The 27997-nt window shown below is 43.5% G+C and overlaps 1 protein-coding gene across 1 annotated transcript in view; it reads left to right on the top strand.

Annotated features, from left to right (window-relative positions):
* The window catches only part of LAMC1 (laminin subunit gamma 1), a 68020-nt gene that overhangs the window by 29816 nt on the left and 10207 nt on the right, over positions 1-27997 (top strand). The window contains exons 2-16 of the mRNA XM_080624102.1: positions 13523-13827; positions 15619-15749; positions 17119-17285; positions 18383-18571; positions 20651-20768; positions 20869-20967; positions 21072-21208; positions 22167-22289; positions 22375-22564; positions 22830-22942; positions 24335-24556; positions 24651-24839; positions 26106-26351; positions 26682-26835; positions 27289-27431. Of these exons, the coding sequence (XP_080480228.1) occupies positions 13523-13827; positions 15619-15749; positions 17119-17285; positions 18383-18571; positions 20651-20768; positions 20869-20967; positions 21072-21208; positions 22167-22289; positions 22375-22564; positions 22830-22942; positions 24335-24556; positions 24651-24839; positions 26106-26351; positions 26682-26835; positions 27289-27431 (2526 nt within the window). The remainder of the gene's footprint in view (positions 1-13522; positions 13828-15618; positions 15750-17118; positions 17286-18382; positions 18572-20650; positions 20769-20868; positions 20968-21071; positions 21209-22166; positions 22290-22374; positions 22565-22829; positions 22943-24334; positions 24557-24650; positions 24840-26105; positions 26352-26681; positions 26836-27288; positions 27432-27997) is intronic.

Raw genomic sequence — 27997 nt, forward strand, 5'->3', positions numbered from 1 at the left:
TAGAAGGAAGAAGCTCTCCACAATGATGACAGTTCTTGTTAGTGTTATGGAAAAGATCAACCACAGAGGGAACCGGGATTCAAACATATACCTTCGTATCTCAGTTTAGCTTTTGCAGTCAGATGTGACTCTGAAGATATCCCTGTCATAGAGTTGAGAAGATGCAAGATTTGCCTTCAAAAACACAATTAAGAGGTTCACATATAGGAAGCCCTGTGTGCTCACAGGGCTCTTTCTGTCCCACCCGTCCTGCTTTAGTGGTATCAGGAATTGTATGTTATTCTGTGTGAAGTGGCTTCAGATGTCTTGTTTTATCCTCGCAGATCTTGACAGCTGTTAGTTGTCCTTCTGCTTGTTTTCTGTTCATCTGCTGGTCTATGGTAACAAAATGCCTTGTGTTTAAGACCAGTGGTCAAGTCCTTGGTAAGCTTTTAATCTCTAGCAACCCTTATTTCAAACTAAAACCACTTTTAAGTTAGTGTGAAGTTCTAAAATAAAAAGCTTGTGTGGGTTTGAAGGTAGAAGGCAGTGTTGGTGTTGCATGTGTTTCTGATGAATTAAGATCTATTCCCCACTGCTCCAATGCATTTGCAGCATTTTGTTAACATGGACAGGTCCTGAGTTTGACTTTCCTCCTTTCAGAATCTTGTGTGACTGCTGAATCTACTTTGGTAAAATGTTTGGTCCCTAAATTTCATGTCTTTTAAGTAGAGACCCAGCATTATGTGCATTGTGTCAGAAGAAGATAGTTGCTGTCTACTATGGCTGGTGTGTGCTGCTATTGATTGCTTTAGCTGAATCCTTGTTTAGGAGGGAGTTCTTAAGAGGGCAGAAGTAAGAAGCATGTCCTCCTGGATGAGGTGGAGGAGGGTTCAAGGGTTTTATAATATTTTGATGAAGGTGAGCTGCATACCTCTTCTGGAAAATGAAATCTTAGCTGGGCTTTCTGAGTTTCTCAAATGACTCGGGGTATTGTTCGATGAGAAAATGAACATGAGCCGGCAGTGTGCGCTCGCAGCCGAGAAAGCCAACCGTATCCTGGGCTGCATCCAAAGGAGCGTGACCAGCAGGTCGAAGGAGGTGATCCTGCCCCTCTGCTCTGCTCTCATGAGACCTCACTTGCAGTATTGTGTGCAGTTCTGGTGTCCTCAACATAAAAAGGACATGGAACTGTTGGAACAAGTCCAGAGGAGGGCCATGAGGATGATCAGGGGACTGGAGCACCTCCTGTATGAAGACAGGCTGAGAAAGTTGGGGCTGTTCAGCCTGGAGAAGAGAAGGCTGCGTGGAGACCTCATAGCAGCCTTCCAGTATCTGAAGGGGGGCTATAGGGATGCTGGAGATGGACTCTTCATTAGGAACTGTAGTGACAGGGCAAGGGGTAATGGGTTCAAACTTAAACAGGGGAAGTTTAGATTGGATATAAGGAAGAAATTCTTTACTGAGAGGGTGGTGAGGCACTGGAATGGGTTGCCCAGGGAGGTTGTGAATGCTCCATCCCTGGGGGTGTTCAAGGTCAGGTTGGACAAAGCCTTGGGTGACATGGTTTAGTGTGAGGTGTCCCTGCCCATGGCAGGGGGATTGGAACTAGATGACCTTAAGGTCCTTTCCAGTCCTACCTATGATTCTATGACTCTGTTTTCCAAAGTAGCTTTGGTTTTCCTTGAGCTGTCTGTGCTTTGTCCAAATTCTTTTACAGGCACCTTGATGTCTTGGTAACAGGCTTTTAGCAACCTGGTCAAGTAGAAGGTGTCCCTGCCCATAGCTAGGCAATTTGGAACTAGATGATCTTTAAAGTACCTTCCAGTCCAAACCATTCTGTGATTCTGTATCTGTGAAGAGTAGCATTTGGAGTTGTGTGGTGATAGCTTTCCTTGACCTCTGAATGCGGTACTTATCTAGGCAACAGAGACATGGGAATACTGCGGTGTCTTGAAAGTCTGAGCTTTTGGAGAAGCCAAGCCCTTACTGCTGTAACTCAGTCATAGACTGAAGAATGTGATGCTCTTCATCTCTCTTAGGGTGTTCATATATTGAAGAACCACAGGTAGTTTGCTTTGGGCTTGACCTATCACTAAGTATAAGGATTTAGTGAAAACAAAGGCTTTTGAGAGTGCTGTATTGTTTGAGACTTCACTTATCAAAGGCAGCAGCTTTACAGATGGGTTAAAGTGTCTGTTTCTTCCCTTTTCCACCCAAAAATAGTGTCAGAAGTCAGTCTACATACTGAGGACCCTGAAAGCAGAGGGAGGAAGAAATACCTTGACCTTTGCTTCATGTGCTGCTACTGATGGCCAACAAATTACTTGCAGTTTTAATGTGTGGTTGCTTAAGTTACTAATTGAGTTATGAGAGTAATCTTCTAACTCCAGAAAAGGCTCTTTCATAAACTAGGAATTCAACATTTTTGAAAGAACATCCCTGCCTTAGCACTAATCAGAGAATGAATTTTTAATATTCTTTCTCCTGAGGAAACATACATTCTGATAGAGTTCATTTAGGCTTCACAGTAGTGTGGTGTGCCTGAAGAAAATATCATAATTTGACATTCAGTGCAAGTAAACCAATTTTCTGTGTAATAACCTTCTTTTAGGCAGTGCTATTACCTAAGGAAATCTTGAGCTTTTCTTATACTGCTAACTAACCTGTGCGTGTCTGGGAGGATGTGGTGTGATCTAACACATCGTAGCATGTGCCTCTCAACATGGTGCTTGGGGACAGGAGGTTTATCTTCTAATGTGCAAGGTGGTTCTTTGGCACTTGCTTGGAAGGCTGCTTGCAGGGGTCCTCTTCCATGGCGACCTCACTGGCAACGTCCTCTGCACCATTCCAGGAGCTGATGAATCTACTTTTTGTGGAGTGAGTGAGTTTTCCATTGCCTTGTCTGGATTTTGTTCTGTGTGTGTGTTTCTGCAGCTGTTCCTAATCCACACTTCTTCTTTTTTTTTTTTTTTTTTTTTTCTTCTTTTTTCTTTTATTTTCTTTTTTTTTTTTTTTTTTAACTTAAATGCAGGTTTGAGTTCTTGAGCCTTGTGACCTCTGACTGTCTGGGAATAAAACCTATTTCTTTGTGTAGCTTCCACCAGACTACTCAGTCTGTTCTTCACAGCACAGCTGCCTCAGTGCTCTACTGCTAACAAGGTGAATTAGTTGCACATCTGGAATTACTAGAGTTCAGTTGCGTTCCTGCTGCTGGGAACCAGCCACTAACGCTGAGCTTTATACCGTGGTGTATGGCCTGTGTTTCAAGACCAGTAGATAAACTGAACAAATTAGAAGGCTGTGGAGGGTCTTTTAAGCACATTAACATTATTTTGTTTGTTTCTGCTGAGGCTGTTGTAGGAAAACATGCTTTGTAGGAAACTTGTTTGATATTATATTATCTCAGCAGTATCTTGGGGTGGTGTTCAGTCCCACCTGAATGACTACGTCAGTAACTTCTTTTAAAACATTCCTTTACAGAGGAGCAGCAAAGTAATACTGTCTCAGTCTGTCTGAAATCTCCCTCTAAAACAAAATAGTAAGGAAAGACTGTGCACGCATCTGTTTCTTTGCCTTTTCAGTGTTTTTGCTATTCCTGGTTGGGCAGCCTTTAGCCTGGATGGGAAGGAGTTTTGATCTACAGGTAACTCGCCAAATCTAGGTTTGGTGTGTGTATATTGAGGTGTTTTGGAACCTGATACAAAGCCTGTTTAGCTTCATTCTAGTCTGTGAATTAAACCAAGGGCTTCAGATTTTGCAGCTGGAAGTATTGAGAAGTCTGGAGTTAGCATTATCTTTGAAGGGTCAGCAGAGTTCATTTTGTTCGTTCATGGTGTTCCAAAACAATCTGACAGAGTCACTTCTGGGGAAGACAGGGCATGCAAAACTGTGCTACCTTCTTGAATATGTGTAGTTTTCTGCTAAACTCTTTTATTAGAACAGCCACTGCATTTAGCAGTTCCTTGTCCTTCATGTGTCTCCAGATAGGATGTGTGGATGAAAATGAACTTGCACCATTCTGTGTTTAATATACCTTTGTAATTTCCATGAGCATGTGCAGTTTGTGCAGCTTATTCTCCAGAGGCAGAGTTGAAAGCACATACTGGCTATTACTTTTGAGTTGAGAACTTGAGTGCAGTTCCCTTTCTGCTTCAAGAAAAATTTGGAAGAGCTTTGCTTATGACTTTCCAAAACATATTTGAAACATAACTCAGTGCAAGCTTTGTTTTGGAAATGGCCTCACTCCAGCAACGGTTTTGTCAAGTCTGTTTATCCCAATTCCTTCCCCAGCTTAATAGGCTGAGAAAGTAAAACTGTTGTGTGGGTGGTTGAAAATGGTCTGTATGGATATTGGTGTAATTTGTGTTTCATAAATAATGGTAGCTTGTGTATAAGCCTGTAATTGACTGAAAATGCATTAAAAGATAGCATGAAGGCATGTAAACTGCTACTTAATCCATAGCGGCAGTCTGTTAGGAGGAAGGAGGTTTCTCAGTGGAAGATGGGGAAGCAGGAGGCATGCACACTCTGTGGAACGTTAAACAGCTCAATTTAAATGTACTAAAAGGTAGTTTTCTTAAATGTTTATTGAAGAATGCAAAAGTCCTTAAATACTCGAGAACAGAAAGCTGTCCTGTCTGCATCAGGGCTAAGTTATGGGTGCTAATAGCAACAGTATTCTTTCCAAATATCTGCAGTATTAATTATGGCCTGTGTCTGAAAAAAATCTGTGGCTGAGTGGGAGGTGGAAGGGCAGGGGTCAGGAGGGAGATTAAACCATCAAAATTCTAGAGAATTTGGTGTTTCATGTAAGGAACATTTCTGGCCTCTCCATGGCTGTGCAACCAGCAGTGTGGGATCTAGTCTGAAAGGTTGTCTTGCTCCCAGAGCTGCTAAATGCTGCTGCTCAGAACACTCATGTATAGTTGTATCACTTAATTTGTTCTTAATTAGGCTCAACAATGGGAGCTGTGTGTGTTTGATACCTAACTCAGATAGGAAGGAAGCCAGGCGTTAGAGCTGTTGTGGGCTGTAAGCATATATGGAGGAGGAGGGGGGTGAGTGAATGGGGAAAAAGCACTGCCTTTTAACAGGCAGGGGAAATAGCTTCAGAATATTATGCAATAGAAACTAGTAGCTGAGTATCGAGAGTGGTGGAGCCATCAGACTGAGTGGAGAGACAGTGCTCTGGTGACAGCTGGTGTGCCACCCTTCCAGGAGTGCTGGGGCTGGAGCGAGGGGTTTCTGGCATCTCAATGTGCACACACAGATACTATCCAAAATAACTTTCATGCTGCCTTTGGCTGGGATGTTTTTGACATTTTTGGTAACTTGGAATTGCATTGCATATGCTTTGATTTTAGGTGTTATGGTTGAAAGCATGCATGCTAAGAGCAAGGAAAAGGCAATGAGCTGCTGGAGAGTGAGGCTCCTGGGAGGTTGTGCAGAAGGAAAACAGACCTCAGGAGAGCCTTTTAACATTTCTGCATGAGCTATCCCATTTGCAAAATGCTTTTTATTTGGTTTTTGTTTGTTTGTTTTGTTTTTTTGTTCACAGGTTAGTAAAATTTATTTGTCCTTTAAATAAATGGTTTTGTAATTCTCACCAGATTCTGATATTAAATTTGTTTGCAAGGTACTGCTCTACAATCCAATCAACTTATTTTCCTTTTACAAGAAGTCACATGTCTCTCAGTTGGCCAAGTAATCATATTTAAAGAAGCTGCAACTTTATTTTTGTTTGGCTGTTTAAACTCTTGGAGTTCGAAAGTAATTCTTAATATTTTCTTTTTCTTCAGCCATTCCTTTATCCCCACATCTCCACCTCTGAAAAGACAGAGTTGGCGATGAACATCAGGAATGTTCAGCATCTTCTACACCTCCTACTGTCAAATTCAAATATCTGAAAGGAAGTTATCCAACTGTGATTTGCTCTTTGCTTTGTCACTTTAAAGTTGAATGCTGTGAGAATGACTTGAAAGTGGGTAAGATGTGTTGCTTTGTGATTCTTTTGAGGATGTGGTCTCACACAAGAGATGTTCTTGAGAGATGTTTTGCCATGTTGGCAAGGATGAGAAATGCTGCGTTGTACAATTCAGTTCAAAACTTTTCAGTGGATCTCCTCTTGCCTGCTGCTGCCATCAACTTTGATTTTCTGGAAGCTCCTATGGTGGTTGCTTGCTTGCTTCAGCTTTTACTGGATGATAGCTGTATCTCCATCATGAAGGAGAACTCTTGGGAAAAATGCAGTCTTGCTGGGGCACCAAGGTCCTACAGTAACCTGGAATGTGTGGAAATCGTCACTTTTAAAGGGTTGTCTGTTGCTTAGGCACTGTCAGTGGTGTCATTATGGATTGCTGGTGATGTAATGATGATTTCTTGGTAATTGCTGTGCATTCTGCTGTGAATAAAGGGCGAAAGACTTTTTTTTGGGGCGGTGTCTTTATCTGAATAAGTGAACTCTTCTTGGATTTTTTTTTTTTTTTTTCTTGGGTGAAACTCCCATTTTTAAAGAGTAAACCCCTGCTTCTCTGTGCTCTTCCAGTTGAGGGAGTGACTTGGTTTCACCCATATCTGTTGTGTACAGGTCATGAGCAGCTTCTGAACGTTTGATACAAGCAGACGAACTTTCCAAGGATCCCAACCCATCGTAATCCAGATCCTGCTTTTTCTTGGTGCTGACAGTGGTGACAAGAGGTAGCCTTGCAGTCCAGATATGTGAATGAAATGGAGCCCTCTCCAAAATGGCCTGTGGAGACCTTGATCATCTGTGGTCTGACGGTGCTTGCCAAGTGTAAAGTGCCCTTTTAAAACGAGCTTTTATCATTTGTGCTGAAAAAGGACTTTGAGGCTTCCTGTGCAGATAGGACTTTTGTGTTGTACATTGGATCTTTCCAGTCCCTTGTGAATAAACACAGCTGGCTGTTTTGGGAAATGGACTTAATATCTTTGTATCAAAGCTGTACAAATAAGGCAGCAAGCGGTACTGAATTATTGGGCAACGTTTTCTGACTTTTACACTGACTTAGGAGTGATCAAATGAAAAAATGTGTTTCTTACAAGGCTGCCCTCAGCCTGTGCAAGGGGAAATTATTTTCCCTTCTCTCCCCCTTTGGAAATATGACTAGAACAAGCAGCCTCCATGACTTATCAATGTTGGATTATCATGTAATAATTTACTGGGCAGCCTTTTGCTGTCCGGAGCCGCCCACACACACAAGTCAATGGTGCCTTTGTTCAGGAGCACTGGAAGAATGTATGATCTAATGGGGTGGTGGGAGTTTGCCTTCATTCCAGCATGCTCAAGACTGCACTCATTCCCCCAGTGTCCCAAACCCGTTTCCTTCCTCTGTCCCTGTCTTAGTATGGGCTCCTAGGAAAAGCAACTTGTGTTTATATCTCTGTTGGGCTTTCTTAAAACCCTGGTGGCTGTCTGTGGTGGAAGTCTTTATGCCAAAATCTTTAGTTTGGTGGAGCATGGTTTATGATGAGATTGTGTTCAAATCCTTCAGATGTTTCTTGTTCATGACATAGGTGCCTAACTCTCCAGGCTCTTTAGGTAAGGACAGGAAAATAAACCGAAGTTTGTGTTCCTATAGGGTCCATCACTCAGCATTTAAAAGCTGTCATCTGTGCTCCTGTGTTGTTTCCCCAGTGAAGATAATCAGAAAATGGAAATCCTTAATTTTTGTTTCCTTCAGATGCTGGATATTTCATTTGCTTGTGCAATAGTAGTTCTCTCATCCTCCTCCTCCACAAATTTTCCTGGAAGAGGTAGGGTGTAGTTTTAAAGGACACTTACTCTAAAATGACAGTAAGTTTTTGCTTTCAGTCATAAGTTTGGCTTTTTCATGCACATATGATCCAAGCAACATAACTTACTGCTTATGTGTCTTGCAGGTGTTGGGCTGTTGTTGTGTAATAATCTTTTTATTCCAATAAAGGAAGTTGCTCGGGATGTTTCTCATGTTCCTCCCCTCCTTATAAACACTATCCTGCTCTTGTTGCCCATCTACATGCTGAAAAATCCTGTCCCATTCCTTGGGATGGGATAATTCATTCTCTTTAAATATTTCCCTCTCATCTGCAGCCCCTGTGTTCCAGGAGGGAAGCCTCCAGGAGGATTTCTAGCATGAGAGCCTGAAACACAATACTGCAGTAGCTGAGAACTTGGAGTGGTTGTTTGACTCAAGAAGCAGTGAGCAGTCTTGAACAAGATCATGTGAACTTTCTGGCCTCATGTCTACTGAGATCAATGTTTCTGTCTGTTGCAATTTGCTGCTCATGCGAGGTTACAGTGCCTGTGCTACACTTTGCATGTGGTGATAATCTAAGAGTGGGAGATCCTGCCTCCTGCTCTGGCCTGTAGCTGTTTGTCAGGAAGGAGCAGATGAGCATCTTGAAGCATCAGTCAGTCAGTCTGTCTGCTTGTAGCATTGCATTGGGTGGTAGGGAGAGTTCATGGAGGGGCAGAGTTGAGGTAGAAGTAAGGACAAGATGAGTGAACAGCATGGATCAATTTCCAGTCTAGTAAACTAGGAAAACTGGCCTTCTGGGAATGATGGAGAAATAGGTCAGATGAGAGCAAAATGAAATGCCAGTGGTGGTTGCTTTCTCTCTGTCCTGTCACTGCAAAATGGAAATGAAATTACATAAAAAAATAGTAAATAGGTTGTATTTTTTTAGCAGTTTGTTGTCAGTTCTTTTAACCTTTATTTAGAAATAGGTTGTTAGCAGGTATCTGGGTGAAAAAAGCTGCCTTGAAAGAGGAGCAAATCAAAAGAGAAACGGAGCAAAGTTTAACCATTTAATTACTGTCCAGTGAAGTTTGCTGAAAACAAATCTGTGGAAGCTTGGTGCTTGCTTTGCACAATACAGTCTTCTCAGGTGGATTTTATTTTTTTATTTTTATTTTTTTTCCTCCTGGACAGCAAAACTCAGCAGTTGTTTTTTAAAACTTACTGCTGGTAGGATCCACTGTGGGATTGCAGAGAGTGCGGAAGTAGCGTGGTTTCCTCCTGCATGCATGTAATGCAAATGGACCTATATTGAAGGAGGCAAGTGTCGTCTGGGCTTATCTCATGCAGGCAACTGCTTACAATTCAGTGCTTGTAGTTGGTGTGCCAGCTGGCGGGATGTTTTCCTGATGTAAATTATCCATCCATTTTGTGGGTCTGAATACAAGGAGGCCTTTTGTGTGATAGGGATGAATTCCTGACTTGGGGGAAAAGGGAGGATTTTCTAAAGATCTAAATAGAATTTGCTTACATTTTTCCAGTCTATCTTCATGGTTTTCAGCATGGTGAATTTCCTGGTGGAACTTGGGATAGAGTTGCGTGATAACCCTGCCGAGGAAGGGCTTTAATTGCTGATGACATCTGATGGCTGTGGTCAGCCTGAAAATGTGAGCAGGTTGTTGAGGAAGCATCCCCTGCATTGAACAAGGCTGAACTTTTCCAGTGCTGCTGCTGCCTCTGCAGGAGCTCAGACTTGCTTGCTTGGTCGAATGTGTAGCTGCAGTACTGTCTTGAAGGCTTATAGGTGTGCTTGCTTACTTTAGAGAAAGATATTACAGGGTTTTCCAGATCACTCTGAATTATCAAAAGGGGCTGGTTATTTTGTCACATTGTCACTTTCTGGTGAACAAATTCATGCCACAGAAAAAAACGCTGCTTTAAAATGTGCTTCTTTGAGTTCTGGATGCTTTAAAGACTTGTCAGGCTGCTCTCCTGGAGTGCTGAGCTCATAGTTGTTAATTACCATGTGTCTTCTTTCTACTAACAAACTTTTATAACAAACATCTGAAGTTCTTCCTGCAAAATATATCTGCCACTGTGCAGTACACAGAAGGAAATATTATCTGATACTTGACACTATCAGACACTTCTAAGCCAAACACATAAAAATAATTACCAGCTTCTAGGAACAGGAGAACAATGGCTTTTTGTCTTCTAAATGAAACGTTTAAAACTGCCTTTCACCTGGTTATTGCTGTTGCCATTTCTCAGTGTAACAGATTCATGTGTTTATTTAGCTCTGTGAGACTTGAAAGCAACCTAGGTGGCTTATGTTTGCTAGAAAAAGGTTCTGAAACCTTGAAGAGCCCTGCTAGCTGCTGGGCTGCTAAACACAGCTTTTACATTCAGCATGAACAGTGAGGAAACACATTTCAACACTGTGTCAGCTGGTCTTGGGTAAACTCTATTGTTCCAGCAGTATTTACCCATGGCAAGCTGATACGGCATTAGCACGCAGCCACTCTGTGCGCATTAACTGCATTCCTGTTTAAGGCCATTAACAGGATTTCTCAAGTAGTTACACTGCCAGCTGAAATAAATGTCTTTTTCACCTGGATTCCTTGGTTGGGAGGGTTTTGAATGCATTTGCTTCGGCCTGCGATGTAAAACTGGAGAAGGAGGATGAGTCCTTTCCATTTAGCGTAAGGATTTCTTTGGAAAATGTTTTAGTGCTGCACAGACTGCAGTTTGCATGTGTTGTGCCTTTTAGCTGAGCTGCAGTTTTTCCAAGGAGCTGTAGGAGACCTTGTAGGTGAACAGAGACTGTAATACTGTTCTAGTGGAGAGGGAAAAAAAAATAGTTCTTTTCCGGGACGTGCAGGCTGGGACCTGGCCTCTCTGTTAGAGCAGAAAGTTGTGTGTGTGAAGTGAGAGCACACACCCGGCCCCCTCTTCATTCCCAGGATTCTTTCAAAGCGTTTCCTCCCAAAAATCATCTTGATGAAGCCTGAATGCAGGGGTTTTGCTTTGTGCTAGAAGAATGCAGTAGTAGGAGGAGAAAACTAACCCTCTCAAGTCAAAGTAGTAGGCTATTCTTGACAATTTGGTTGACACAGTTTAATTGAATGATCTTCATGATGTTGGGTCTGTTGTGATTTTTGTTTGTTTTCCCCCTATTGATTTACAGAATGGCTGCTTTTGCCTGATATTTTCACTATTTTCACTTGTCATGAAAACTGTCCAAAAAAATCCCACCACGGCAGACTTTGAGCCTCTTAATGTGCTTTATTTTAGCACATGAGCTCAAAGAAAACTAAAACTTTCTTATTAAGCTGATGAAAGTTTTATTAGTGATAAAGCCATGATAGTAGGTCTGGTTTTAGTTGCTGCTCATCCAAGGTGTTCATGAAGTTCTTGGGTTGGCAAGTTGCTAGTCAACATGTATAGGGTTTTCCTGCAGAAGAAGGTGGGAGGCATTTGCTTCTGGGGCTCCTTGCCTTTGGAAAAGATGGGGAACATATCCTGAGTTTGTTTACCATGGGCCTGAAAAGGGTACTTGTGCATGTCTGGCATATCTGTGAGCCTGGTATGCTCACCTGAAGTTTCTGCATGTGCATGTTCTTCACCTCTGAAACATACTTTGCCTTCAGTGGTGAGCTCTCTTCTTGGGAAGAGACATAGCAGAAGAAATGGAAAACCTGGGAGGGACTGATTTGTACATACAAATACCCGCTTCTTGCCTTGAATTGAGATTTGTAAGAAAAATACTTCCAAATAAATGGGAACAAGATTAATCTCTTGTGTTGGGCAGCAAGGGGGAGGGTATGCCTGAGCTGCGTTACAATGTTAAGCATTGGTCCTTTGGATATTTTAGCCCTTGTGGAAGCAGTTTGTCATTAATGATGTGATTGCTTCTTGCCTGTCTTTTGTGGATAAGGAGATCACGTTAAATAACTTGACCCCAAACCAACAGTGAGCTAATACTGAGCAAGAGCCATGGATTGTTAATGTCTAGCTTCCAGTCTTGTGCTTGGCTCATCTGTAACTTCACACATGGTATAAATTGGAAAGGGTATTTTGTGGGAAGCATTGGGGGGTTTGTATCTGTACAATGCCCCAGCTGTCTAGCTTATCAAGCACAGTACTTTTTGGTAGATTGGAGCATTGGCAGATCTTTTTGGCTTTAAACACAAGATTGGTATTTTATCCTTGGGACATGCAGGGTTAAGGTTTTTGCGTGCTGTATGTCTTGATTTTTACTTTCTTGCTTCCCCAGTCCCCACTCCCTATATGTTATGTTCTGGACCCTTTGTGTTTGCTGCTTCTGCTATTTTAGTGTTTCCAGCAGGAGAAAGGACAAAGGTTCTTCTCTTGTGCCAGCCAGGGTCTGGGTGTGACATGTTTAGCGCACCCTGGTCCCACTCTAACTGGTGGGTGGTGTGTGAGTGAAAACCTATTTGTGACCTGATTCATTGCCATCAGGTTTTGCTGCGTACTTTGAGAGATACATTGTCCTTGTTGCCAGGTACCATCTGCTTTAACTTAAGTGAGCCACTCTTCAGCAGGTGTAAAGCCTCGTGTCTTATTTTAGCACTGTGGAGTTAATTAATTTTATAAGTTAAGGTTAAATCTGTGTGACTTCTTCAGGTGGAAAAACCCTGTTTCTCAATCAGTTGAAACTCTTCTAGTAGCTTTTTAGTGTGGTTTGGTTTTGGTTTTTTTCCTTGTCCAATGAGGAGACCCAAAGTTTTGTTCCGGATAAACCTCACAATGTTTCAGCAAGTTCCCTGTGTGAGCCAGGGTGTCCTGATCATACACAGTCTGCTTGCCAAGGCAGAGCAAGAATAGCTGTCATGCAGCTGTACCTTCTCTTGGGAACATACCCCCAGCTAGTGGGGATGGTGGAGGAAGGTGGCTGAAGCGTGCTATGCACCTTTTTCTCCTAATGGGTTTTCTCAGGGATGTGAATCCCCTGGACAGTTGGTTTACGTGTGTGGGGGTAGATGCTCAAGTCACTGGAGAAGAATCCATGAGGGAGGATGATCTGCTGATTGCCACAAACCTGTTAGGAGATGAATAGAGGGCAGGAAGGTGAGTTTACATTTATTCTTCTAGGAGAGGCGAAGCATGGATGGTTTGTAAATCATTACACTTTGATCTGAAAAGTGTCTTGGTGACTTTAATTATATAATCCAGAAAGTTTATTTTCTCTTTCCCTGGGAATGTGTAGAAGAGGGTGTGCTCAGTAGTTCAGTGCTGGAGGAAAGGCTTCATGAATAGTAGAAAGAGTTTGGGATATTGTCTACTTGGGAAGAAAGAAAGAGAAAACAGTCTCTGCAGTGTGTCTCTTGCCTCTGGTTAATACTGTTTCTCCCATAAATATATTTGGAAGAAATATTATTAAATGGCATGGTTATCTTGGACCTCGCCTTAGAGCCATACAAATGGTTTGTCAGTCTGATGTGTCATGTATTGAGGTGAGAACATTGTTGGTGATGTCCGAAGAAGAGAATTGCAGCTTGAGAGGTCTGTTAGGTTGCACAGAAGTCTCTAGGTCTGTTTCTTTATCTTCTCAGCCTGCCCTCAACTTCTGCCTTCAATTCTTTCACCTTGTCTTTGCCAGGAGATACAGTATGTGGGACTGTAAGAAGAGATACTTCTGGTGCTACTGGACACTGCTCATCCTGCTGGATAGTACTAGAGGAGATGTATCTTCCAAAGAGAGAATTGCAGTGCAGCTCTTTTTGTTCTTTTTGATTGAAGTTGTTTGAGTCTTTCTCATGTCTGTCTTCTCTCATCCACAGGAAAAGCCTTCGACATCACATACGTGCGTCTGAAGTTTCATACCAGTCGGCCAGAGAGCTTTGCAATTTACAAACGCACCCGGGAAGATGGCCCATGGGTGCCCTACCAGTATTACAGTGGCTCCTGTGAAAGCACGTATCACAAAGTCAATCGTGGCTTTATTCGGACTGGAGAGGATGAGCAGCAGGCGCTCTGTACGGATGAGTTCAGTGACATCTCCCCCCTCACTGGGGGCAATGTGGCATTCTCAACACTGGAGGGGCGTCCCAGTGCCTATAACTTTGATAACAGCCCCGTGCTGCAGGTATGTGGACAGGACTAAGTCTATCAGGTGGTCTGAGTTGAGTCTTTCTGTTCAGTCATTGTAGATGTTGGCTTTGTGCCAACTATGGGCTATACTTACAGCCCTTATTCATACTGAAAAGCCCTTGCAGAGGTCACTTGAGATGGACAATCCAAAGAGACTCTTTCGAAGGAAGAGTTGAACTCTTGACTCTGTTGTTGGTACAAAACGCAAAATTAATGGTATTAAGTATGATTTGTCATTAGGAATCATGGAGGTATTTAGAGGATTGGTGTGAATCTCTCCTTGGTCAGGCAGCAGTTGTGGGCATTTTGCCGTTTCAGATTTAAGGACAGAAGAAAGCAAAGCCTAAGTCAAATGAGTATTTGATGCATTTGCATGTGTATTTTTAGCACAAAAATATAAGAAATGTAAGATTCTCCTAGGGGTTACTGGAAACCCTAACCAGTTGGGCAGTGATCAGGAGCATAGTAGGAGCACCAATTTTATCTGATTTACTTGGTGTTTTCTGTATTCTGCTTGATGACTTCTCCAGCTTATATTGCAACAAGGATCTAAAGCTGTGGAGTTTGCTCCGTCCTTCCTTTCAGAGCTGTGATCACCACTTCTTCCTTTTCCTCTTAAAGTAGCAGGTGAAGATAGACATGAGCACTCAGCAGACTCGGTGCTCACATGTCTCTGATACAGCAGGCAGGAGAGCAGAATTTCGTGGGACTTGCTTCTGCAAATGGAAAATAAAGAGTAATGGGAAAAGGAGAAGAACTCCAGAAATAGAAGAGAACCAGTTTGGCCACCTTGTTGGTGTGGCTAGCTCTTGCAGAAAACAGGGTCTAATCATTAAGATGAATGGAATGATTTGAAGGTAGTGAATGGTGTATAATTTTCTGATAAACTTATCAATGTAAGGAATAGAGACCTGACTGCCAGTTTCCTAAAACACGTACAAGCTGTGGCACTGCTTTTCATGATGGAAGTAAACATGTATTTTGTGCTCAGCATTTCCATGTGTTTGTGCCAGTGTTTGTAATTCAGTAAATCTTACTGTGCTAGCTAAGCAGTGACACAACTGCAGCACAGTTGTACATACAGGGATATTTTTCTCATCTTCTTTTTTATGGTATTTGAAGGAAAAAGGCATTGTGAAAGCTGTAATGAAAACAAGGAGGTACTAATGACAGTCACTGGCTGAAGGTGATGTGAAATTTGGGGACAGGCTACATTTACTGGCTGTTGCTGGAGGGAGGGTAGGGTGGTTTGTTGAAAATGCTGTGTAAATATTATGAAAAGCTCTTGTGTTGTTAAGTCAGATCTGCCTGTCTGTTTTTTTTCCTCCACCTCCCTCAGTCTCATTCATCTGTCTGACTGTCTTTTCATCTGTTGGGGTATGTATGCAGGCAAGTGTATCCTAAAGCTTGTCCTGTTAGTGCTGTATGTCTTTGCAGGAAAACTGCAATCAGATAGCTATGTACAATTAACAAGCTAGCATAATTGCACTGCACTTTTTGCTGGAGAGGTTACCCACTGCTTCCTAGTTGAGAGCAGAGAAGATGCAAAGAGACATTGGAAAGGGTATCCAGAGAGGAACAGGGTCTGGAAAACAAGTTCAAACCGAGAGGATGTGGTGTAAGGCTTTTTGGGCAGGGATGTGTTGGCTTTCAAAGGTGCAAAGGGGAAGATGATAAGGATAGAAGTTTCTCATTGTTGAATAGAACTGCTAATGACACAGCACTGGTATGCTCTTGAGGGGAATGTTGGATGTTTATAATCTCATGGGGTTTTTGTTTGCTCTAGGAATGGGTGACAGCTACAGATATTAGAGTGACCCTCAATCGTCTGAATACATTTGGAGATGAAGTTTTCAATGACCCAAAAGTTCTCAAGTCATATTACTATGCAATTTCTGATTTTGCTGTGGGTGGTAGGTGAGTAAACAAGAAACCTTTGTACTTTTGGTCAGGTTTACTAGAGTACTTTAAAGACTTTCAATATGCTCTTAGAGTACCACTAGGCTTTTGTCTCTATTGATTGTCCTAAACCAAAAATCAGCGGAATGAATGTTATAAAGCTTACAAATACTGTGTATAACCTCTTGTGCCTATAATTTCAGGGCAGACAGATTGATTTTTCTGCTCCCCCCAGTTACATCAAATATTAAGTGATTTGGGGGAGCAAAGGGTTAAGAGAGTGACAAAAATGTAAACCAGAACAAGAATTCCCAAATTTTTTCTATCCTGCACTTCATGTGTTTTTTTTAACTTGTTATTAATGGGTCTCAACCCATAACTGTAGCCTAGAGTAAAGGTAAGTAGAAAATCTCAATGTGTCTTCTTCACATGTATTTTTGGGAGCTGTCTTCTATGAAGATCTGAAACATTGTATGATACCATGGTTGTCTGTTCCTTTTACCAAAGTGCATTACAGAACACTTAAATCTTCAGTTGTTGACTCTAAAATGTTTTCATAAATAGAGCTAAGACTAGTGCAGTGTTTTGAACTGTTTGCAGGGAGCAGTCCTGAGACAGGGCTTTGACAACATGGGGATTTGCATTGGCTGCACTACCAATCTGTTGAGGTCCCTGAGCTTCTGTATTAGTCACTTGCTGTGCTATATAATTTCTTACTGATACAGCAGTAGCACACAGCCAGTGTACATACCATTTCCTGGACCCTTAGGAAGGAGAAGCCACAAAGAATTTACTAACCTAACACCAACAGAATTTTTGTTTCTCCTACTCAGCTTACTCTGTTTTAGTGACAGACTGCAAAAAAGTCAATATTCTCACATTTCTAAATGGCTACCCCAAGCACGCTACACCTATTTGTTTCACAGAATGGTTTGAGATGGAAGGGGCTTTCAGTGATCATCTAGCCCCCTGCTGCGGACAGGGACATCTTTCACTATATCAGGTTGCTTGAAGCCCCTTCCAACCTGGCCTTGAACACTTCCAGGGATGGGGCATCCACAGCTTCTTTGGGCAGCCTGTTCCAGTGTCTCAGCACCCTCATTGTAAAACATTTCTTCTGTATGTCCAAACTAAGCCTATCCTTTCAGTTAAAAATTGTTGCCCCTTGTCCTGTCACTGCAGCACATCATAAAAAGTCTCCATCTTTCTTGTAAACTGCCTTTTAGATATTGAAAAGCCTCAATAGGGTCTTGTGTCCTCAGTTTTGTTGTGACCATCTGCATTTGTTTTGTCTCAGATTCAGATCTGGGCTCTGTTTTGGAACTGCTCTGCGAGTGACCTGGATCCCTGGAGTTTAAATACCTGTTCCTTGTCTCTCTTTAACCAGATGCAAATGTAACGGGCATGCAAGCGAGTGCATGAAGAATGAGCTTGGAAAGCTGGTTTGCAACTGCAAGCACAACACCTTTGGGGTCGACTGTGAAAAGTGTCTTCCTTTCTTCAATGACCGTCCATGGAGGAGAGCGACAGCAGAGAGTGCCAATGAATGTTTGCGTATGTGTGGCCATGCTTGTGGGGAAAAAATCTCTTAGGGATTAGGTCCCTGCCTCTGTTGGCATCCAGAAGCTGGCTCTGCATGGTTTTAAATTGTCTCAGTTGTTTGCCGGGTTAAGCACAGTTCTGGTGTTTTTCAGCAGAGATTATGTGGGACTGCTGGTTATTCCACTCCTATCTTATAGGAGCTATATGTAGATCCCTAGAAAGGGACATCTGCTTTCTGGAGAAAGATGGGAGCAACCTTTAGTAATGAGGTGTGCCACAAAAATGTACAGGTTTGTACTTTCTGGGATCTATGGGAAATAAAAATATTTAGTTTGCTGGAGTATAATTGCCCGTTAAAAAGCTCCTCATTTAGCATCTGGTGACTTCCTCTTGTATTTGGGTTGTTAGTTTTTACAATTACTTGCCGACTATTTAATCCAATTTTGAGGCTGTTGCAACAGTACTGGACCACAAATGTGGATCTCTGATGGAATGCCAATTTATTTTGCTTGTTTCTATGTCACAGACCACAGCTTCTGGTAGTTTACTTTACGGGGAAGCTTTTTCAGACAGAAAAGCTTTCTTCCTGTCTGACTTCTGTGTCTGTTGATTGGTCCCAGCTGTCTGGTCAAGATGTGTGGTTCCCTTAACAGGCTGGTGAAACCCAGGTCTCTGGCTGCCTAGAGAGAGCAGATTTGTAATACAGGGGATAAATTCTACTTTCAGCATGGAGTCATCCTCACTGTTATCTTTTCATGCTTTTTTGCGTGAGATCAGTGTTGTTCTGTGGGAGGGTGGCATTTTGGCTGAATATGACAGCCTGATACGGAAGAGAGTGGGATAGAAAATGCTTATCTACTGCATGTAGATGAAAATGGTCTTGAAGAGCTGTTCATTGTTACAGCCTTCCTTCCCCGTCCCCACATTTAACCACCACAAAAACGTGCTTCCCCCTTTTTCTTCTATTGATGCACGAAGAAGTCTTGGGATAGTTAAAGGCTCCTACTCCAGCTTACCTACAACTTTGTATCGAGTTTTGTGTAGTGGGTTTTGTGGCTGGGGTCAGACAGCCACACATGCTGTTTCCTGATGGTACACTTTCTTTGCAGCTTGTGACTGCAACGGAAGGTCACAGGAGTGCTACTTTGACCCTGAGCTGTACCGCTCGACAGGCCATGGGGGCCACTGCACTGGCTGCTTGGATAACACCGATGGTGCTCACTGTGAAAGGTGCAGGGACAGCTTCTATCGACTAGGGAGCGAGGAGGGATGTCTGCCCTGCAGTTGCAACCCAGTCGGTAAGTAATGGCAAGCAAATGTTTCTGTTTGCAAACTTCATGCACAAAAGCTAGCTCTTTTCTTGGTTATGCAGCTAACTGCAAAATACAGGGTAAAGAGAGGGGTGTTTTGTTTGGCTTTCTTCTTTCTCCACTCCCACATCATGTAGGAAATGTTTATTGGGTTTTATTTTGGCTTAAATTCTTCTTGGATCTAATTGGAGTTGGTGTGGTGGGGACAGATGGTTCACCTCTGCAGCATTTACTTTGTCAAACGTGTTCTGAAATAGATTTTTATTTTGTGGTTTCAGTTTTTTTCTGCTTCCCCACCGCCACTGCACGTGTGTAACCCTGGACACTCCCAGTACGAAAGAGCTCATTTAAATTCTTAATAAGCAAGATGATGTGAGCGAGTATTTCTGGAAGTTGTTGAATTGTAGTGAACTTTAGATGCATCAGTTTCTCCTACTGCGTATCCAAGCACTATAAATACAATCTCTTGAAACCTTAAACACAAAAGGGTGTGGGACTGAGAAAAACAAAGTAAACTCAAAATATGTAGTTTAAAAAAAAGGGGGGAGGGAGGAGAAAAAGAAAAAACCAGCAGCAAACAAAACCAAAAACATGAACAAAAATGACCCCACTAAAAAAAAGCCCAAACAAAACCAACTAACAAACAGACAGAAAAATAACCTAACAAACAGAAAAAATTCTGATAAAACCAATTTTTTGCTATCAGGGGAACCACTTGACCTGTATTGAGTGATCCCATAAGCTATCAGCCCACAGCAAATAAGAATGAAGGAGACAAAAGGGTAACAGATAGTAAGATATGTGATGTTCCAAAATAGAGTAGCTGAAATAAGTAATTGCTTGCAGCATACCCTAAGAGCAGCCAGCAAGAGGTCTGCCAGGGTATGTCTCCTGTCTAATTTGGTCAGAGAGTTGTACAGTTGTGAAATTTTTGACCAAGAAAGGCCTCTTTCTTCCTCCATCTGCTCTCCCAGGTCCTTGTGTGGGACCTTGACAGGGCTAGTGTCATCTGAGATGGTCAGGAAGCAGCAGGAGGTGACTTCTTGCATCTTTAAAGACAAATTTCAAAGAGCTTTATAACTTAGTCAGCAGCTCACATCCTGTGGCACACTGGCACCCAGAGCATCCCCAGATAGGTTTAGATTGCTATTTTTTTGTCCTAAAACTGTCTTTTCTCTAAATAATCATAGGTGGGACTGCAAAGTGGATTTGGCTGTATATGGTAAAGGTTTAGTGAGCTGTGGTCTGTCCAGCCTAATCATCTTGCAACTTTTCACTTTGCTATAATCATCTGGTGTGGATTGAAGTGGAAAGAAACAACTATTTCTGCATATTAAAATACTTTTCTCCTGGTCGTTGACTCTCATGCTGCTGACAACTCCTAGGTTGCTAGCTACACCAGTGCCTGGGAGAAGGCATTTTGTCTGCCATGGATAAAAGAAATCTGCTGCTGCTTTTTGTGAAAATCCACACAGTGCTGAAGAAGATATTCTTCCAAAAATCAGAGTTTTTCTGAAGAGTTTTTTAGGGCTAAGAGTGGCACATGCAGCCTAGCTCCGAGGAGGGGATTTAGTTTTTTAAATCCAACTTGGGAATCGAGGGGGGAAATTGGTGTGTGAAAGGAGAAGAGAGGTCTCCCCTGGCAAAGGGGAGATGGTGATTGTGGAAAACACAAGGAATTCAGAGAATAAAGTCTTGGAAATGGTACATTGCAGGGTAAAACAGGGATGGAATTAGAGGCATGCAAAGGTAACATTGAGGATGGCACAGGAATAAGAACAAGAATGCACTTAACTATACATAAAAAGGTTGATTGGTAGGACCAACCAACTTAAAAGCTGAATATGGTTTGAAGGCTAGGTAACAATTCATTTGTCTAGAGCTGTTAGGGGAAAAATTCCTGTGAATTAGGGTCAGTCTTTAGGTAAGCTGTCACTTGTCAACTTGAAGTTATGCTTCCCACTTTCTTTTCCCATATTTCTTGTCCATTTTGTAATGTTGAAAAAAATTGCAGGCTAATAGATCTGAGTGGGTCTGCTGAGGTGCCTGTCCCTGCTTTCCCTGCAGGGTCCCTCAGCACACAGTGTGATAGCTACGGCCAGTGCAGCTGCAAACCTGGCGTGATGGGTGATAAGTGTGACCGGTGCCAGCCAGGTTTCCACTCCCTCTCTGAAGCTGGGTGCAGGTAAGCAGGACTGCAGCCATCTAAAAGAAAAACTAGGCATCTTTTTTAAAGTATTCTCTGAGTGGTCTTAATGAGTTATCCTCTCTCCTGAATCATTCAGGCCCTGTTCTTGTAACCTAGCTGGCAGCACAGGGGAATGCAATGTTGAGACTGGACGGTGTACATGCAAGGAAAATGTTGAAGGCTTTCACTGCGAGAGGTAATTTTCTCTTCCCATGGCTTTGTTTCAAGAATGAGAAACATTCATGTGATGGCCTTGGGTAGGCACTAAGGAAATTAATTCTCTTTCCTTCACATCCTTAGATGCAAACCTGGATTTTTCAATCTGGATTCCTCCAATCCAAGGGGCTGTACTCCTTGCTTCTGTTTTGGACACTCTTCAGTCTGCACCAATGCCATTGGCTACAGTATCTACAGCATCACCTCCAGCTTCCAGTTTGGTAAAGCTGAGCCTGCCTTTGTATTTTGAGTTGGGCTGTCAATCAAGTCAGAAGCAATAAAAAACCCTGCTCCTTCCTCTCTGTGCAAGACCACAGATCTTAGGCAGACAGGTCCAGCATACCTCTTCGGAAATGCTGAATTACTTCTGAAGCTACTGGGAGCTTCCATGTCTGCAGCTCGTATGAATTCGCAGCTCTGGCCTTGAGCATGGAGCACTAATGCACACTTGTGCAGGTGCAAGTGGGAATTGCAAGTATAAACCTCCTGCAGTTTGAGAGAAGTGCTGGCAAGAAGGCATTTCCTTGGTTTTAGAACTAAATCAGGAGTTTCTTATGGAGAAGATTTTAATTGCTTTAGATTTGGCATTTATGTGGCTCTGAATAAACCACAGCTGTGTTTCTGATGGGTCTGTGAGCTCTGGAAAAATTGGTTGGTTTTTTTTGTTTTGTTTTTGTTTTTTTCCAACACAGTTTCCTGTGTGTGCGTGTTTCCATGCTGCGTAGAATGAATAGAACATCTTTCTAATTAAAATTCCACTGGAGAACAGTTCATACAAAGGCTGAAACTCTCATCAGGTCATAGAGGACTGCAGGTTTTCCTGTTCCCGCTTAAGCTCTTTAGAAGAGAAGAGTGGAGCAACTAGTTGTCATGGGGTTCAAACTTCAGAGGTTTCAAGTCAGTACTCATATTAGGGGCTTTCATAGAATTCGTAGAATTCATAGTTCATAGAATCATAGAATAGTTTGCATTGGAAGGGACCTTAAAAGTCATCTAGTTTCAACCCCAAGATGATATTTGCTATGTACATTCTTCTGCAGAGCTACTTTCTGAAGCCTATTAGTGACAGTGTACAGACTGTACATTAGTTACATATGAGTGGTGTGCAGTATGACATGAGAAGTGTGTGCTAAGCTATGACTTCAAAGGGTGTTAATTCTTGCATATTTGATTTTCCAGGAGAGGATGAGTGGCGTGCTGAGCAGCGTGATGGCTCGGAAGTGTTACTCCAGTGGAGTGCGGAGACCCAGGATGTATCTGTTATCTCAGACAGCTACTTCCCCATATATTTTGTTGCACCACGTAGGTCATTTGAGAAGCTAGACTTTGTGCTGCTTGTGCCCTTTTTTGTCTGTATGCTAACTGTAAGGATTTCTACCCCTTTAAGGAAAGTTCTTGGGCAACCAGGTTTTGAGTTATGGGCAAAATCTGACCTTCTCCTTCCGTGTGGATAGACGGGACACGCGCCTTTCAGCAGAGGATGTGGTGCTGGAAGGGGCTGGGCTGAGAGTGTCAGTGCCACTCATTGCCCAGGGCAACCCTTACCCCAGCGAGAACACGATGATCTACACCTTCAGGTGAGAGGACTCTCCAGACACAGTAGGAGCAGCTTGAACCTAGCCTGTGGTGCCCCTGACCTCTAAGTTCTTGAGAAAACAAACAGCACTAATTTAGCATGGAAAAGTGGTCTTAACAGGTTAATTTGAAGCTCGCTGTCTAGCAGCATTGCATAAGTGTACATGAATTATGTTGCAATAGCATTCCACTGTTGGAAAGGGTGCTTTAAAAGAGCACAGCTGTTAACATCTGAAAGCTTTGCTGATGCATGGCTCTTCTCCACAGGCTCCATGAGGCTACAGATTACCCATGGAGGCCTGCTCTTACAGCATTTGACTTCCAGAAGCTTCTCCACAACTTGACTTCCATCAAGATCCGTGGGACATACAGTGAGAGAAGTAAGTTGCTGAGCAGAACATCATGGAAAAGAGGGGCAGACTCATTCATCTAGTGCTTGGGTGGCTTTATTGTAGGGCCTGGTTATTAATAACTGTTATTATATAAATAATATATAATATTATGTTTATAGTTGTTATAAAGGCAACTTATTTGGCAAAGCCTGTGGCCATTACTTTCCACCTGCCCTTCCCGTGTAGCAGCTTTTCCCAGGCCTCCTGAACAGGACATGGGGAAGAAAGATGCTGCCTTTGAGATTCTGGAAGCTGAGTGCATATCAACTGCTGATTCTTTCCTTTCTAAACATGGAAATTTTGCTCTGTTGCATAGCCAGTGTCCTCCAGATTGGTAGAAATGCATAGCACATAGTCCTGAAGGACATGGTAGGAGAGAGGTAGAGAGCTTGCAACATTGGCCTTGATTGGCCTTGGTTTCTGCCACACTAGGAACGATTAGCATCCCCCGTTTCCTCGTCTTGCCTTGGCATGACAAGTGGGAAGGATGAGGTCTCGAAAGCACTGCCTGTGCTGAACTTGAGTGAAAGTTTCTTGTGAGGACAGTTTATAAAAATTGAGCAAGAATTAGGAGCAGAAATACCTGGGTCCTTGGGTATTGCGTGAAGAAGTTTTTGCAGCAAGATGCAAAGGATGAATTTGCATTTGGGGAAGTTGGGAAAGCTGCAAGTGTTTCAGTAGAGGTGGCTCATAAAGGTGAATGTGGGGTTGTGAAATAGAGCAGAGGAAAGGTATGGAGCAAGCTGTCCCTTGTGTGCAGTAGCTGCTGCTAATATGTGGGAGCTGAAGCTCTGCTCGGTGCTCTGAAGCTGCTGTGGTGGTACATACACACTGCTTTAAGTTAAAAACCAGCTATGTTGTGTCCAGGCTCTGTTCTGCTCCAGCTAAGGGCCAGAGAGGAGAGGGGGGAGTGCTCAAATGCCAGATGAAGGAATTGCTTGAGGGGCATAGCTGAAGAGTTTGCCTCAAGGCATGGTTTGCAGATGCTGTCTTAAAGACAGTGTATTAAAATTGCTGGAGAGATGGTCTGTCCTCCCTAGAAAGACAGGAATTGGTTTTGGTATTTGATTCGGAAATGGAAACTATGTGTATGCAAAATGTAACTTAATTTAGCTGACTGTACCTGCTCACATGTTGTTCTCAGTATCTTCCCCTAGGTTGTGATTCTCAGCTGTCCTGCCCTGCACATGACCTTTGTGAGCTACATTGCATCTTTTCTCATCTGTCTAAGCCTTCCTGTAGGATTTTTACTTCTTAATTCACCTTACCAGCTGCAAGCATCCACCTGTCTGTCTCTTGTACCATTCAGATGTATGTTTGGTGAAGTGGTGATGAGAGCCTTTGTGGTTACAAAGCATTTCTCCTCTCGGTGCTTTCTAGGTGCTGGCCACCTGGATTATGTTACCATCACAAGTGCTCGTCCTGGACCTGGTGTTCCTGTGACCTGGGTGGAGAGCTGCTCCTGTCCAGCAGGGTACGAGGGACAGTTCTGTGAGCGCTGCTCCTCTGGGTACCGGCGAGAGACACCAAACCTTGGGCCCTACAGCCCCTGCGTGCCTTGCGCTTGCAATGGGCACAGTGAGACGTGTGAACCAGAGACGGGTAAGAAGAGCCAGTAAAACAGGGAGCACCAAGAGGGGGGTTCTTCTTTCTGGATTGGATGATGGAATAAACCCCATGTCTTTCGCTATTCCAGGCATGTGCAATTGCAGGGATAACACGGCAGGGTCTCACTGTGAGAAGTGCACTGATGGGTATTATGGAGATGCAACAGCGGGCACAGCCTCGGACTGTCAGCCCTGCCCGTGCCCAGGTGGCTCCAGCTGTGCCGTCGTGCCCCGCACAAAGGAGGTTGTGTGCACCAGCTGCCAAGCTGGCACTACAGGTGTGTTCCTACACAAGAAGTCTTTCTTTTTTCTTTTTTTTTTTTTTCCCCTCTTTTTTTTCCTGCATCCCATGCGCCTGTAGAAATATCTCCTGCCAGTTCCAGGGCTCTGATCCTCAGTGGGCAGTGCTAAAAGCTGCTATGTCTTCTAGTTCAAATTCCTCTCCCTTCCTCAGCCCTTTTTTGTGATGTGTGAGGCTCAGGGCTACCCGTGTTCTTCATGACTGTCTCAAGAATGAAAGGGAAGCAAAGGCTTAATCTGTGCAGTCTCTCGAACACTTCTGTGGTACATAGAGCTGTGTAAGGTTCTAATAGAGCTCTGTTAATTGCACAGGGTTGGGCAGAAAATAGGATAGATTTAAAAGAGTCAGGAAAACGGGTCAGACTGAAATAAAATTAGAAGATACAGTTTGCCAGTCAGATAGACACTGGAGGATGCTTGCGTGAGAGAGCCAGTCTTTATTCTGCCTGCAAAGCAAGGAAGCTTTAGGATAGTTGGCTAGCCTCCATGCTTCTCTGCTGATTTGATGCTTGGCATGGCAGACTCCAAAGTGCAGAATACCTGTGAATGCTTGAAATGCTTAGGAAAGCCGCTGATGAAGCACAGAGGCAGTTTGTGGGGATTCCCATGGATGCCATTGCTTCGTGAACCAAAGTGGAGTCCAGGGGGTCTGTGTTCCCTGCAGCTCAGGTATCAGTACAAGCTCCTTTACTTGTGGATGTGTGATGGTGCAGGAGTTCCTCTTATCTCCCACTGCCTTCTTGGGATGTAACGGACAAGGTGAGGGCAAAAGAGGGTTTGTGTGTGCAAGAGCTGCCCAAGAAATGGAGCTTATAGCTGGCTGGGGAGGTCAAATCTGCCGTAAGTGTAGGGAGTTGCTGAGTTAGATGCTTCAGTGGCTGCCTGTGAAGGTTTGGCAGATCTTCTTGGCAGTGAGGCTTCCTGAAGCAGTGATGCCCCATGGAGCTCTATCTGCTTGGACTCTTAAATTAACACCAAATTACAACAAGTAGGTTTGTCTTAAAGGGACAGGAGAGAAAGAAGGAGCTGAAATAATTCATAATGCAAAGTTCCAGTGAAAAAGCGGCTTAAACTTGGAGATGGGAAGGATTTGTATGTGGTTTTGTTCACCTTTCTGGTCTTAACAGAAGGATGAAAGGGAAGTAAGCTGGAGAACTGACTTTCCAAAGGGGTTGCAAAGGGGGTTTGGGTAAGATGACAGCTAATGGCTTTATGCTGCAGCACGTATTTCTGTTGCATCCTAGGCAAGAGGTGTGAGCTGTGTGATGATGCCTATTTTGGAGACCCGCTGGGTGAAAATGGTGCTGTGAGGCCTTGCCGCCTCTGCCAGTGCAATGACAACATCGATCCCAATGCTGTGGGGAACTGCGATCGCCAGACGGGCGAGTGCCTCAAGTGCATCTACAACACTGCTGGCTTCTACTGTGACCGCTGCAAAGATGGCTTTTTCGGGAACCCCCTGGCCCCTGATCCTTCCGACAAGTGCAGAGGTGAGAGCTGGTTCTTCTTGTGTTTAAAAATGGTTTTATCCTGGAAAGCTGCTGTTCCCTGATACGTTGTTAACACACAATGTCAGACTGTTGTCGTTCATGCCTATCAGCAGTGATGCTTGGCTTTATCCTGGTTTGCTGGTTCTAGCTTGCTAAAATGCTTGTGTTTGTGGGTGCTTACTGCCATCAAAGCAAAAGCATTGTGTGATGCAGGGGCTGGGCTGTGTGTGTTTTGGATCCAGCCCTGTTCAGGGACTGGCTAGCAGAGTACCAGTACCACAGGGGACTTCTAACCTTCTGCATGTTTCTGTATCCCTTCTATTTTTGCAGCTTGTCACTGCAATCCATATGGCACTGTGAATCAGCAGACGAGTTGCAATCAGGTGACTGGGCAGTGTGAGTGCCTGTCTCATGTCACTGGGAGGGACTGCAGTGCCTGTGAGCCTGGCTTCTACAACCTCCAGAGTGGACGTGGCTGTGAGAGGTGATGTTCACCTTGCACTGGGTCAAAGAGCCTGGTTTTGGAGGGGTCTGTGCTTACTTTGTGCAGGAATGTGATGTTTGTCACAAGTAGCTGCTGTGCCTTGATGCTGCTATGGGTTGGGAAGGGCAGCAGTCAAGGAGCAGCTATGAAGGCTGTACGAAAAGCCTTACTTATAAATAGCTTTATAAATAGCTTTAAATCGGTTTTAAATAGAAAAGTGCCACCTGACTGTCTGATTGTTGATAGCAGGGGCTTGTGGGTTCCTTTTTTAGTGCAGGCACCAAATAACTTCGCATGATTCAAAGGTTCAGTGCCTCACTCCTGCATTTGCACAAGAAGAGTGTCTTTCGGCAAATGGAAACATTTTGCTGTGATAGTTAGGGCTCCCTCAGAGAAGGACGTCACCCATGCGCCCTTTTGTGTCACTGTCTGACATGTGGCTGCCTCCCGCAGGTGCAACTGCCACGCACTGGGCTCCACCAATGGCCAGTGTGACATCCGAACCGGGCAGTGTGAGTGCCAGCCTGGCATCACCGGCCAGCGTTGCGACAGATGTGAGGTCAACCACTTCGGCTTTGGCTCCGAAGGCTGTAAACGTAAGTCTGAGAGGCTGGAGCAAGGCAGATGGGAAGGATGTTACACAGCCAGCTGTGTCTTTATTTTCTTCCTGTTTCTGGGAAGGTACTTTCTCACCTCGCTCTTCATCACAGCAGAAGTTGGCACTTCTGTGGCCACACTCTGCATGATGAAATTTGACCTCCGTACAATAGTTTATCCCCTTTTTCTTATTTTTATAATGGGGAGTAGGAAGAATTCCAACTTATTAGATACGCACTTCTCTTCAATGTAAATACATTCTATGGATCTTGTCCAGCAGTAGTCCTGTTTCCTGATGTTAAGTCTCTGCCCAGCTACTCTGCAAATGGCCTGAATATACAGATTCTATCTTGAGGAGCAACAAACCTTGTAAGCATGATTGAAAAATGGGATGATCCAAAATTTCCTCCTTGATACCCCTGCCTGTAAAGAGCAGAAAAATTAATGCAGTTGGTTACAATGAAATGGGGTAGAAAATCATAATGCTTTGTGGGAGAGGCAGCAGCAGCACTTTCAGCACATGCAATGAATGTTGTGTTCAGCTAGACCCGGTGCCCTGCTGTGT

The sequence above is a fragment of the Psittacula echo genome (assembly GCF_963264785.1).
Source record: "Psittacula echo genome assembly, chromosome: 7".
In the NCBI taxonomy this organism is placed as follows: Eukaryota; Metazoa; Chordata; class Aves; order Psittaciformes; family Psittacidae; genus Psittacula; species Psittacula echo.